This window comes from Alosa alosa, chromosome 12, assembly GCF_017589495.1.
Source record: "Alosa alosa isolate M-15738 ecotype Scorff River chromosome 12, AALO_Geno_1.1, whole genome shotgun sequence".
In the NCBI taxonomy this organism is placed as follows: Eukaryota; Metazoa; Chordata; class Actinopteri; order Clupeiformes; family Clupeidae; genus Alosa; species Alosa alosa.
In genome coordinates, this window is record NC_063200.1 from 22,490,018 (window position 1) to 22,503,791 (window position 13,774).

The following is a 13,774-nucleotide window of genomic DNA, read 5'->3' on the forward strand; positions in this document are numbered from 1 at the left end:
TGAAAAAAAGGGAAATGTAAACCCTGATCAGTGATGACAAGACATGGTAGGAGAACTGGCAAGCACTAACAAACACAGATGTTACGGAAAGAGAGAGAGAGAAAGAGAGAGAGAAAGTCCTTAGTCATTCGAACATCAGACCATTGCTGTCATATCTCTGACAGATAAGATGGGAATGTCTCTCTCTCTCCATCACAAAAAAAGATTATGTTGTTTTTTGAAAGACTGTCTTTCTCTCTCTCCGTCTCTCTCTGTCCTTCTCTCTCTCTCTCTCTCTCTCTCTCTCTCTCTCTCTCTCTCTTTCGCTGGAGGGGACTTACTGTCTTGTTCAGCAGTTTGACGGCGTAGGGCTTCTGTGTTCCCTTCTGTCTGCACCTGTACACCACTGATGTCGCTCCCCTGTTCAGAAAGGGAGACACACAAAAACCTGAGACTCAAACACAGCAACCAAAAAAGAGCAGGGGGAAAAACAACCTAACCCTCCACAGCTGCAGCTATCAGTGTCTGGGTCACGTCTCAGCCATGTCTCACTGAGTCAAGGAGCGATCGTCACACAATGTTCCAGTGATGTTAGACATGACTCTAATGATCTGCGTAAATGTAGGCAAATGTGACACCAGTAACACAAACTCATCCAGAGCCACAGCGACAGTCTCCCTGGAGCAAGTCAGGGTTTTAGTACCTTGTTTAGGGGCACAATGGTGGTGACTCCAGGGATCAAACTCACAATCTTGGTGCTCCACCTGGAATGTCAGATTCTGACTACTAGACCACCACTAGTTTTAAACAAGCAATGAGTAACCATTTTTCTTTGGACCACAATCCTGTGAGCCAAGTTTTTTTTTATTTTTTTTAAGTATAGACCTAAAGCTTAATCACAGCACACGTCAAACTCAATGAAAGAATTCACCACAGCTAAACTGTGAAGGTGAACAAATCAGGCTTGAGACAATTTTGATGCGCATTTCTGGCTCCTCAGGCAGGAAGTCTAAATGAAAGTAGGCCAGTGACTCCCTCACCTGGGCCGAGCCGTCCGTGTTAATTAGCTGAGATTTTCGCACTTAATTACAGCCCCCGGGCTACTCTCGGCGAAGCTTAACAGGCGATCCCCATCCCCTCAACTCTCTTTAAAGTCCAGCCTCGCAGATCTGGCACGGTGCATGAGACCGTGCCTACAGCATAAGTGGCCACCACTGGTGGCAGTGGCAGACAGGTGAGATTCACAGTCAGATTGGTGCATTTGGTATAAAAGCTATTAAGGCAGGAGGGGAAGAGTGGAGACTCAAGGGGAGTATGGAGTTGTAATGTCACACTTGAGGTGGGGAGGTTTATTTGTGTGGGTTGTGAGGTGGGGAGGTTTATTTGTGTGGGTTGTGAGGTGGGGTGGTTTATTTGTTTATTATGTGTTGGGGGGGGGGGGCATATTTATATCTAAATGTGCAAATGAAGAAAAATTAGACAGCTTGGCTAATGCAATTAAGAAGGCTGGGAGGGGGAGGATCCCAGTGCTCTGAGACTAGCATCTGGGCTCCCATAGGACAACCAGGCAGGGACAGATTCTCAGCATTACGGAACCAGACCTCCTCTCTCTCACTCTGTCTCTCTCTCTTATAATCCTCCCCCTCTTCCGATCCCCGTCTCTCTGTATCCCTCTGTCTGCCGGTGTATCTGCATTTCATCCCATTCTTGCTTTTCTTTCCCTATCCCTCCTTTTTCCTCTGTTTACACTACACTACAGAGTATTAAGGAATTAGACCGCACCACCTCTCTCTTTCTCTCTCTCTCCCTCTCTCTCTCTCTCTGCTATACCATCATGGCCAGCACATGTGAACGTTTTGGGACGCCATGATGCTTATGGCCTCAATCTGCTCCACATAATTACCGAGCGGAAGGGATGAAAAATAAAAAAAACACACTGACAACCAGATTTCACCATATTTAACAACCCCCCTCCTTCCCCCTCTTCCCTTCACGTGTAAAGTTACATAACACAGCTTAGAGTGCATTTGGGGGGATCAAAATATCAAATAAATATTATCGGCAGGGAATGGACTAGAATCAAGAAAAGTCAATTTGATGTGGCAACACCCCCCCCCCTCTCTCTCTATTTCACTCTCTCACGATCACTCCATCTATCTCGTGCTTGGGCCAATCCCAGTAAATCTTACAATGCCTCATTTCATTAGGTCATTAAATTTTAATGCCGGCCTGTGCGGAAAGATCTAGATTAATGGGGGATCTTTGCTCTTTCTGTGATGTATGAGAACAAACGTAATGGTCGTGTTCCATCTGACAAGAACTGGACTCCCCTGAGAAGAATGTCTCAACATGAGACAAGCTGTCGGCTTACTGGCAAGATGGCATCAAATAAAGACACAACACACAGCAAAACAACATATCACAACACAAGCACAGCACACAGCACGTGGACAGCACACAACAGGAACTAGCTTGTGCTTACAAAAAAAAACACCAAGAATTACGTCTGTCTTTCATTAAAAATGACATAAGGATGTGTGCGTCAGTGTAAGAGCAAAAAGAATATTCATTTCAACAAGCGTCAGCCGCTCAAAAGCTACCGAGAGATATTTTCTCCCCTGGTGGAGATCCCAATGAATGAGACAGCGTCATGAATATGAAAATAAAAGCTGGTGGGGAAATCAATAAGAGGCCCTAGTGTTGACTCAGAATCATGATTCCACCATTCATGCCTGAAGATTCCCTCTCAACTCTCTATCCAGCCGAAGTAATGGGTTTTAAAGTTAGAAGAAGCCGAATGTTTCTCTGGTTCACTTCTGTCTGTGGATATTTCTCCCACTAGTGTGTGTGTGTGTGTGTGTGTGTGTGTGTGTGTGTGTGTGTGTGTGTGTGTGTGTGTGTGTGTGTGTGACTGTCCAACACTAAGCTAAGTTGCTGTGACATTTGTTAAGACTCAGACACCCACACACACACACACACACACACACACACACACACACACACACACACACACACTAGAGGGGAGATGAAACTTTCTGTGATAGAAAGTGAGAGGATGCAACAAAGAGGAGAGGAGTGTGAACACTAGAATGAGAGGACAGGATTAGGAAGAAAACAGGAGGAAAGCGTAAAGCAAATCTGAAAAGAAAGCGAGGAAGAGGAAAGAGACCCGCAGGTACATGATAAGGTGAAAGGTCAAGGGTCAAGGGGAGAAGAAAGAAAGAAGTAGATGGAGGGAGAAAGCCCTGAGGAGGGGACGACAGAAGAACAGAAAGCTTTCAGACCGTGATGGAGAGGGCAGGAGGGAGAAAAAAGACGAGAGGAGAGCAAAACAGGATTGAAAGAAAGGGGATACCTAAAGGGAATTAGGAGAGGACAGGAAAACAACAGAGAGGGAAAGAAGAGAGGAGAGGAGGAGAGGGGAGGAGAAGAGAGAGAGCTTTCCGCTTCTAGTAATGATTTAACAGGACAGACAGAAAGCCATCAAGCAGCAGACCAGACCAGCCAAGACCACAGTCTTTGCTCGTGAGCAACAGTTCCCGCCACTAATGACTAGAGGCCAATCGAAATTCATCACGGTAACAACATTAACCACCATATGAGGGGCGACCGCTGCAAACTGACCCCGGCGCTGAAAGCATGTGGGTGGAAAGAGGCCCCTAAAGTAAAGAGGCCGTTCGGTCTATAAGTGAGCACGGTGTTTGAGATTGGACATTAGGCTCCTAAAAAAAGAATGATTCCTTAAACCTCTTAAACCTCAATCAAGTGGTTGAGGGGGAAAAAAACAGTAAAATGGTTTGAGTTGCCATTTATTGATTTCTAGCTTCATATTTAGTTTCACTAAATACCATTCATGGGTAATACCAGTGACATCATCGTCCTATTAGACTGAGAGGTCTTTTTGGTTTTTTCTTTTCTTTAATTAAATTCTTTTTGATTGAAATACATGTTCCACAAAGTGGTAACATGGATTTACAAATGAGGCTTTAAAAATCTTTCTACGCTGGAGAGACTTCCCATCAGCTGGTCTAGACATGCTTCTCTGTGCGTGCGGGTGATGCAATACACGATCCATGTGTGAAAGTCTGTCTGTAGGACCTCTCATGAAACACTGTGGACATTGAGGAGAGGTTCAGTGTCTGCGTGTCTGGCTGTATGGACTCTTTTGGAAGTGTGCAGATGTGCAAGACAGGATTCTTGTCTGACCTTGACACATGAACTAGACCTACGCTGGTCATGTGTGGATGTGCAAGACATCCACGACGCCTGAACTTCTGGCTATAATCCATTTCAGATGTCAGCGTACAGAAATGTGAGGAAGGTGTCATGGTGAATGGCTATAATCCCTATGTATACTGTAGTGTATGTTACCATTAAAAACTCATGTTGTGTCCCTTGTACTAACTTCAAGACTAAGTTTGGCCAGTCATTTGTTCTCATTTGTGAGAGCACAGTCCATGTGTCAAGTGTTCACAGTGGATGTTCACAAATTACACAAAAAGAAAGACATATTCTGGCTCTTCAGGTAGCCTATTTTAAAACTCCAACTAACCCATGTATGTAATTTGGGTGGGTCTTTAGAGAGTTCATGTTGGTGGTTCTTGTTGTTGGTGTTGACTATGAACCAGTGTAGGAGTGAAACCTCAGTGCAACCACATCCTGTTACACTCTCAAACTGTAGAGTAGGCAACACTCAGTAGAATAATGGAAAGTGCAATCCAGGATATAGGCTAGATTAATGCATAGAAATTGTCACCGAGATTGTGTGGGTCTATTCACACAGCAGTTGAACTCTGTCTCCACCATGGTTGAATGTTTTCATATGGCCATTACAGATAAACCCATTTGCTGTGAACTAGGACTAAAACAACATGATTGATTTTAAACCCCTGATGCAGGAATTGAAGGATCGCCGTAGGTACACAGTATACAGTAGTACAGTATATACGTATAGATTTTCCTGTTTTCCTGCTACACTGTTTTTCATGCTATATTAGCACACATGATCAATGGCTTCTGCTACAATACTGAATGGCTGTAACCCTATTACCTCAACCTGTTCTTGCACTGACAGTTTTTTCTTCACCATGACACTGACTCTCTTGAGCACCTTACCATGCACACATAACTGAAGGACTACTGTTGGACTACTTTTTGCACCTTCACCATGACACTCACTCTCTTAAGCACCTCACCATGCACACAGAACTACAGGCCCTGTCACTACAAGCGTCTCACCCTCAAGCACACTGGATTTTTTACATTTATTTAAATAGTATATTTAGTATTTAGTTTTGTTAGTTTTTCTTATCTCCTACTGTCTCTATTGTACAGTGGAGTTTGGTTATATATTTATACTTATACTTATATTTAACATTTCTGCTGTATTTCTGCTGCATGTTGTGTGTGATGTCTGTATGCTACTGAGACCCCCCTGAATTTCCCCTCGGGGATCAATAAAGTATCTATCTATCTATCTATCTATCTATCTATCTATCTATCTATCTATCTATCTATCATCACTATAGATATATAAGCACACTTGATAAGAACTAAGACTAAACAACAACTAGATTGATTTCAAACCACTGATGGGATAATAGAGGGATTACAGTAATTACTCTCAGCAAGGACTTCACACTCTCCACCTCAAATTACCTCACCAGTAGTCATCTACATGACAGCAGCACAAATTGAGGCGCTAACACCCACTCAGAGAAGTCAGTGGACTACAAATCCCACATTACCTCAGCTGAATGATCGCCACGATTGGATCGACCTGATCTATGATTACAGCACTGCGGATAAAGAGGAGATAAGGCAAAGAAGTCTCTAAGGTGATGCTTTATAACAGAGCCAATTAGACCCCTGTTGATAAAGACGCTACCAAAGTACCGAGAGCAGGCAGTGGGTGGTCGAACACAAAATCATTCAAACAAATGTACTCTGAAGAGACTAGGTTTTGAGGTAAATGTTTAAACATACTGTCAGAATATGGTTAAGTAAAATAAAAAAATATATATCAATTAGTTGTAGACATTTTAAAATATATATTTTTCAGAATGGATAGGTGTTAGGAGACTAATATGAAACTGATCAGGGAAACAATATGAACCACCTAGAATGATAAATGGGCAAGTTCTAGCCAAATTCTAGTCCCCAAAATATCCATCCTGATAACTGAAAGTCAGCTTATGGTTTCAGCACTGTTCGATCAGAAATGACCTGATTTATCTGTGTTGCATAACCAAAATAGGAAATCCTCTTACTTTTTTTCTGACAGGTGACCTCATTGCTGGATTACCAGGAAGATGATATTTCCTTGAGTGTTTTGCCACAGATAAAAGTCTTACAGATAAAAACTGCAAAAGAGCAACACATCCAAGCACCTATGTAGAGGTAAGTGTGAAGACAGAAAGGCATATGGCAGCACTTAGGTAAATGTGACTGGATTTCGTATGGCTATTCATAATGCACCCGGCGGCGATGAAAATCAGTTTAAGTGTGATTTCATAATGAAGCCCGCCTTAGCCGATCTCAAAGTGAGGGTTGTCGGCTGAAGGCAGCGGTAATGTCACAGCCTTGGCAGCCGGAACTTGAGGCGAGAGGAGGGGAGAGAAAGAGAGCAGATACAAGCATTTGAACATTACACAAGCTGCTCCTGTTTCAGTTTTCTACATGCCCAGAATTACATAATCACAGCAGAGCAGAGGGGAGAGAGAGGGATGGAGAGAGAAAGACAGAATGAGAGACATGGAGAGATGGACAGAGTGAGAGATCAAGAGAGATGAAGAGAGAGAGATGAAGAGAGGAGAGAGAAATTAAGAGAGAGAGTTGTGACTTTTCCCTCTAGGAGCTCAGCTCAGCATCTTCTTCATTATGCATGCAGACTAGCCTGGGCTTCCTCGGGACCTGAGAGCTCGGCCCGCCTCTGGATTTAGAAACGCTCAGAAACTGGCCTGGAGACCCAGGGGTCTCTACACAGCAAGCCGAAGGAACTCAGCACTTCTCTAGGCCTCAAACTAGACCCACTGACATCCAGTGGATTCAGTCAGAGAAACAACAAAGACAACGGTTCCTAGGCTAACTAACTACAACTTTTTAAACTGAGGTCTTTCCTCTGAATTAAAACAAACTTCACTGTGAAAAATTGATTATTGACAAAATCCCCTCAAAATGTATGTGTACCATTTAATTTCCATTTGAATTTTCTAGCCCAGATTGAACAGTTTACATAAACATTTATCCCAAAGAACATCATATGGCCGATTGAAACTCTTTGTATGTGAGAGGTGCTGTAGCTGAAACTACATCTTAGTTCATCCCCATTGTTTTGCTTTTTTTTTAATGCAAAGACATGCCCACTCAATATGGTACACTCTCAACATGCATTATTAGTCACTGTTATGAGTATTACACTGGAAAACAGGTCTTCCTTAGAACTCTTAAGACTAACTTGCTGCTATTGTCTTCCTGTCAAGACTGAATCAAAACTGCACCTGTAGGTATCTAACAGACCCGACACTATGTCTAGACTTGAAAGTCAACCTGGGAAGCAGAGCGAGATGAGGGGGCCTCTGTGACAAGCCCAGGTGTAAGTTATAGAGGTGTGGGATGCAGGGGTCATCATTTTTGGGGGAGAGAGTGATAGAATAAGGGGGGGGGGAGCAGCAATAAATTTGCAACCTCTGCCAAGAGCAGATCGATTGATGGCCCTTTCCACCCACTCAGGATGCAGGAACCAAGCCTACCGGGGGTTTCGGAGCTGGAACGGCTCCAGCAAGTGCCTGCAACAGTAGACACAGGAGGCAATTCATCAGGCCAGTCAGAAGAGTACACAACTCCGGTACGCAGCGCAAAGGGCTACATTCAAACAACAACCACCGACCGCGGCTTTGCTATTCATTACTGATAGAGCATTACTTTGACAGATGAACATGCCTTTGTCTAAAGTGGAAAATCAATATCCTTTGATGGAGATGGGGCATCAGCATATTGTGACTAAAAAGGTCAAAAGAAGTGATTCATTGTTGGAAAGTTGCTGGGGTTGCTGAGAAGAGAGGTTGAAAAATATTGCAAGCTTTCCAGAGAATCAGGGATTCACCACTGTGTGTTTTTATTAACTGATTAGGATGGCTAACGAACCTTGGCCCAGCTTAGCCTTGGAACTCAAAGCAAAATGAGGATACAGACAAGAGGAAGACAAACTTACTCTCGGCCAGCATTCTCACTGCAAGACCATTCTGAGACGCAAAGATATACGACTTGTGGAGACTCTACATCACATATTAGAGTTCAATCCATTCAAAACAATGAAACCAAACCCCTTAAAAGCCACAGATTTATAACACTCACTTTTAGACTCCACAAACCCACATCAACAAACACAATCACCCTGTCTTAGTTTGGCATTTCCAATCGGGCCCCAGAAGGCACCAGCATGGATTTGACCAGCAGTGGACATGCCATTCTCTGTCAGCACACGCTTCCATTCTGACCTGAGTATCATTGTTGCAATGGTGAAAGCCCCTTGGGATGATCTGTCAGGCTACCCATATCACGTCATGCAGCGAATGCATTCTCACCGACCACATACAGACACACACTTAAAGGACCTGATTGTACACATAGGATCAAGAGCACAGAGGGGCAATGTATAGCCACCCCTCAATAATAAAATTTGTGAATACTGACTTCTCAAGGTAGTGCAACTCCTGTTCTTATGTAGACAACGGGTCCTCTAAAACCCTGTGAAAAAACGCCCTAAAAATGTCCCATTAAATAATTTTAAAAAGACACATTTGTAGAGAGGTTATAAATATAGGCCAATGTTTTGGGGTTGATATGGATTCAACTACCAACCTAGATTCACATTCTATGGCTGTTGTTGACAATCAGGAAAACAATGGCGGCTCTAAGTGCACTGTTGCCATAGAAAACAACTGAAAGTCTTGGTCAAGTCACACAGGCACTGCCTGGCGACAATTGATGGGCAGAAACATAAACACTGCCACCATTAGTCAGAGTGATTCACTGATGACTGGAAGTCAAGAGAGGATTCTTCATCTTGGACTAAGACTGTGACAGTAAGTATGGGAGGTCAGATTGAGATGAGTTGCCAGTCTTGGCAGCTGGCACTGGTGATTAATACAATGCAGTGTAACAGAGAAAGTAAGAACATGTCCTATATGCTAGATTTAATACACGCAAAGGAATGCTTTGCATGCATTTTTGTGCTATACAAATGGCATCGCATCTCTATAACATGTGAGTGTGGATGCCTCTCCGTAATGCAAACAAATTGCACGAATAATTAGTGTTAATATGTGTGTGCAATTAACGTTTTAGGCCAACTGAACTGTCTGATGTCTGTCTGTTTGATTTTATTTGTGTGTGTGTGTGTGTGTGTGTTGTTTAAAAGGAGCGCGGAGGCTTACTGTAAGGCAATACATTTCAATACATGTTTGATAAGAACCATTATTCTGCTGTGGGCTGTTACACTACTATCCTGCCTGGCCGATGAAAGCAATGCGATACATTTCAACGGCGCTTATAAGGCAACTGATACTCACAACACAGAACGGTGTTAACGGCACTCACCGTCCCAATTCGGACTCCAGCTCATAGTAGTCTGCCAGTGTCTCCTTCTTCGAGTCATCTATCCAGTACTCCGGAGTTGCCCCTGGTCTAGACGAGGGCATAGTGAGTCCCCAACGCAATTCAAGTAGCCTGTCCTTCTTGGCGTTTCCCCTGCGGCGATTCACAGCTTGGTTCAGTTTCAAGGGATGTGGTAGAGAATGAATGAGTTAGCCACCTATAAGGTATGATCGGAATGAAGAGGAAGGGAGATAGATTGCCGTCTTCCTACAGCGTAAAACAAAATTTCGTCTAAAGAGAGAATGCGACCTACTTGAAAAATTGGGTAGGCTGGAAGGTGCACAGAGTGTGGGCAGACCTAACTGAGCGCAATTGTCAGCCGCCAGCTCTGCGCCCTAACCATATCGCGCTCCCTGAAATGCAAGGCGAGCGGGTGTGAGAGGAGGTAGGGTAGCCCGCCTGTGTTTCTGCTTGGTTTCCACCGGGTCTTACTGTCGCCTCTGTAACGCGGAGACACTTCTAGGCTACCTGGAATCACCGCACGTCACAATAACATAATTACATAATATCCATCATAATCTGGGGAGTTTTCGTTGCCTCTGGCTTGAACGTATCCTTTCACTGATTGCCCAAATGGGCAATTTATTCTAATTTCTTTCAAATACAAATGATGTAGCTTATATTTCCAGATAAATAGGCTATGTAAATAACATGCAGGTGCATGGCGAATGTTTGCACATGGGAATCATTCATATCCTATTAGCAAGTCACGAATCTGTAAGTAGGCTAGTTTATTACAAAGGAAGAATTTGATTTAATAAATGAGTTTCCTTCATAATTATACTCAGTACATAAATATGTGAAAAATGATTCATGAATAAAAGCAAAAGAGCATTTATAAGATATTTCATCTTAATAAAAGAATATGCTTAAGATTCTCTCACCTTTAAACAAATCTATTGGGCTAGTATATTTAATATTGAGAACACTGAATATTGATGAAATGTTTCAACAAAAAGAGAATGTGGATACTTGGAAAACAAGTATATTTTTATATTTTCAAAATATAATGGCACAAGACAAAACAAAAAGGCCAATCCCCCTCTTGGGCACAGGATCCACAGTGCCCAGCATGGCTGGCTGTCCTTTAAGATTCAAGCCAGGCATTGCTGCATGAGCCACCACACAGAGAAGCCATCTGCTCAGTGGCTACCTGCTCTGTGCAAAATACAGACCAATGTGAAAAATAACAAACCTCTCAGTTCCTCTATTCACTCCACTTACAATGGAGACATGACACAAGTCAGTAATTATATACAGGTTGTATCCTCATAAGTTTTGGACTTTTTGGATTTTTTTACATTTCAATGGGTGAACTTGTAATTGTGGACATTTTTGGACTATTCACTTCGGTAGACTGAAAAATGAATTGACTCTGAAGGATCACCCAGATTTCTCTCTCTAATAAGCACTGACTAACAAATAGATTTGGTGAAACTTGTTTTTAACACACCCATCCATTCAGATGGCCCTGCCATCCAAACACACACATACACACACTCTCACAATCACACACACCAGGGTTGTTACTCAGACTTGGGCTTCATCTCGCTGCGTTCTCGGGCCGCCAGCGTTCTGGCAGAACAGCTGTGTCAGGGACACGCTGGCCCCGTTCTGATCCAGCTCACACTGATTCATCTGGCGAGTTCCTCGGTGTGTCCTGCCCCAGAATCACGCTGGTCTCATTCTGCTCTCCCGAGGCCCACTGCGCTCCGCTCACACTATGCAACTCGACACACCACACACCACACTCAAGTAGGTTAAGCCTGTAAATTTCGATGTCGTGCTATCTGTGTAAGATTCCTGCTGCTGGTACACTCAATGTTAAAGCAAGGAAATGTTTGATTAGAACTTAGCCTGCCATGGCATGATGTAGATTAGTTCAGTTTCCAAATGCATTAGCATGGAGTAAGCCTGCAAGCATAATAATGGGTCTGAATAAATGTACATTTAACAACTTATGTGACAGTGTTGGAAAAACACGTGTGCACACAAACACATACACAAACACACACACACACTATGTGGTACTGCTCTCTATTAGTCATGACTGTTTTAGGTCACTCAAAGTTTTAAAATGACACTGCAGCAGAAGTGTGCTGGATTTTAGCTGGGAACTCCTTGGTCTCTACAAAACAATGGCCAATCATTCTGATTCTTATTATTATGACCGCCGCGCAGCGAAGCATAGCATCAGAGCGGAGCTAGTAATCAAGGATCTTTGATAGCATATAGCACCCATATAGGTTTAGTCAGATTTTTTTTTTCTTTTTCTTTTTCGCATGCCCAAATTTCCGTTAAGGATTCCCGGGACACTGAAAGACCGGGGTACACGAAACGTGGTGGGCATGTAACCCCACATGGATAGCATGGAACCGTCGTTTTTCATTTTGATCTGTAGCCCCCCGCTGGACTGGACCCCCGAAAGGAGGGTAGGGCAGACACAGGTTTCTGTGAATATCTCGAGAACCGTAGGGTTTAGGAGGACCATTTTTTTTTATGTTGATCTCAAGGGGCCATGTCAACCCATTCCATATCCACTCATTTCATGTATAGCGCCACCTAGTTAAACACAAAAAAGTAAAAATGAGGTGTTGTAATCGCAGGTATCTGTGACCTAACATAGTCAAAACTGCACGAAATTGGAAGTGTAGGATTATTATGACACCCTCTGTATGCAAGTTTTGTGGAATTCCGTTCATGGGGGGCCACACAATAAATTAATTTATGTTACTATACACCAACTGGCCTGTAGGTGGCCGGAGACAGTTTTCTGTGAATATCTCGAAAACCGTAGGGCCTAGGAGGTCCACCTTTTTTATGTATGTTGGTCTTAAGGGGGCATGTCAACCCATCCCGTTACCACTTATTTAATGTATAGCGCCACCTAGTTAAAAATTAAAAAGCAAAAAATTAGGTGTTTTCATCACAATATCTCTGGCTGACAAGGTCAAAACTGCACAAAATTAAAAGTGTAGGATCATTATGACACCCTCCGAATGCATGCCAAGTTTTGTGTACTTTCGTTCTTGGGGGGCCTTACAATAAAATAATTTATGTGTACATTTAGTGATGTACACCAACAAGGATTCCCGGGACACTGAAAGACCGGGGTACACAAAACTTGGTGGGCATGTAACCCCAAATGGATAGCATGGAACCGTCGTTTTTCATTTTGATCTGTAGCCCCCCCGCTGGACTGGACCCCCCGAAAGAAGGGTAGGGCAGACACAGTTCCCTGTGAATATCTTAAGAACTGTAGGGCCTAGGATGACCATTTTCCGTATGTTTGCCTCCAGGGGTCATGTTAACCCATTTCATGTGCACATGTGCACAAACAGATACACACGCACACACATACTTACACAGTAGACATATGTACGCATGCATGCACAGGCACATACGCAGGCACACACACACACACACACACATAACATAAACATGTACATGCACACAATTCAAGAATTTCTCAGAATTATGAACAGGCAAGATGGAGGTGGGGTTGTATAAAATGAATTTTACATGTGAAATCTATGAACTAATCATGTTTTGGTACTTGTTGTCTAGCAGATACCAGTGAGAATTGAGTGTGGATAATGCAATTTAATGAGACAGTTAGAATCCTATAGGCCTTTCAGCGTGATTAATTTTTGTGGAAAAAATGTGCTGGACTGGGCGGCGGTCATATTTTGTACCGCTCTGCGGTACATCTAGTTCTTAAGTGTGCTGCCTTGACTCCTGGAGGATTCAGCCCACACAGTGGACTAGATGCATCAGCACCAGCAGCGATTTTGAGAATCTAGCATAGAACTGAATGAACTCATCCTCAGCACTATGCTAAAATATTTCTGTCATTGCAATTACACATGCTGGCAGCGTGCCTGAAAAGCTGGATACTCAGCAGCTAACATGAAAGAATGTGACCATCACTGTGACCGTAAGCACTTATATTTCATGACAGTTCCTGTCTTTGACATACTATCATTACTGCCTGTTCAGAGACAGGATAAAATCACACTATGCCACCCAATGGCATAATTAATACTAAGGGAAAAGAATTCTGTTTTGACAAAAAAAACAAAAAACAGAAGCATTTGAAATAGGAAAATGATATGACAAAATGACATCATACTCATAA

The 13,774-nt window shown here is 43.0% G+C and overlaps 1 protein-coding gene across 3 annotated transcripts in view; it reads right to left on the minus strand.

The window, feature by feature from the left end:
- Positions 1-10,088, minus strand: part of camk4 (calcium/calmodulin-dependent protein kinase IV) — a 21,734-nt gene extending 11,646 nt beyond the window's left edge. Inside the window, exons 1-3 of one of the 3 annotated variants that reach the window (XM_048259624.1) lie at positions 9,890-10,088; positions 9,580-9,729; positions 321-399 (exon numbers count right to left, since the gene is read on the minus strand). In XM_048259624.1, coding sequence (XP_048115581.1) covers positions 321-399; positions 9,580-9,680 — 180 coding nt within the window. In that variant the 5' untranslated portion in view covers positions 9,681-9,729; positions 9,890-10,088. Of the gene's footprint in view, positions 1-320; positions 400-9,579; positions 9,794-9,889 lie in introns of all 3 variants that reach the window. The other 2 variants (XM_048259623.1, XM_048259622.1) reach the window with 2 other exon arrangements.
- Positions 10,089-13,774: the final 3,686 nt, after the last annotated feature.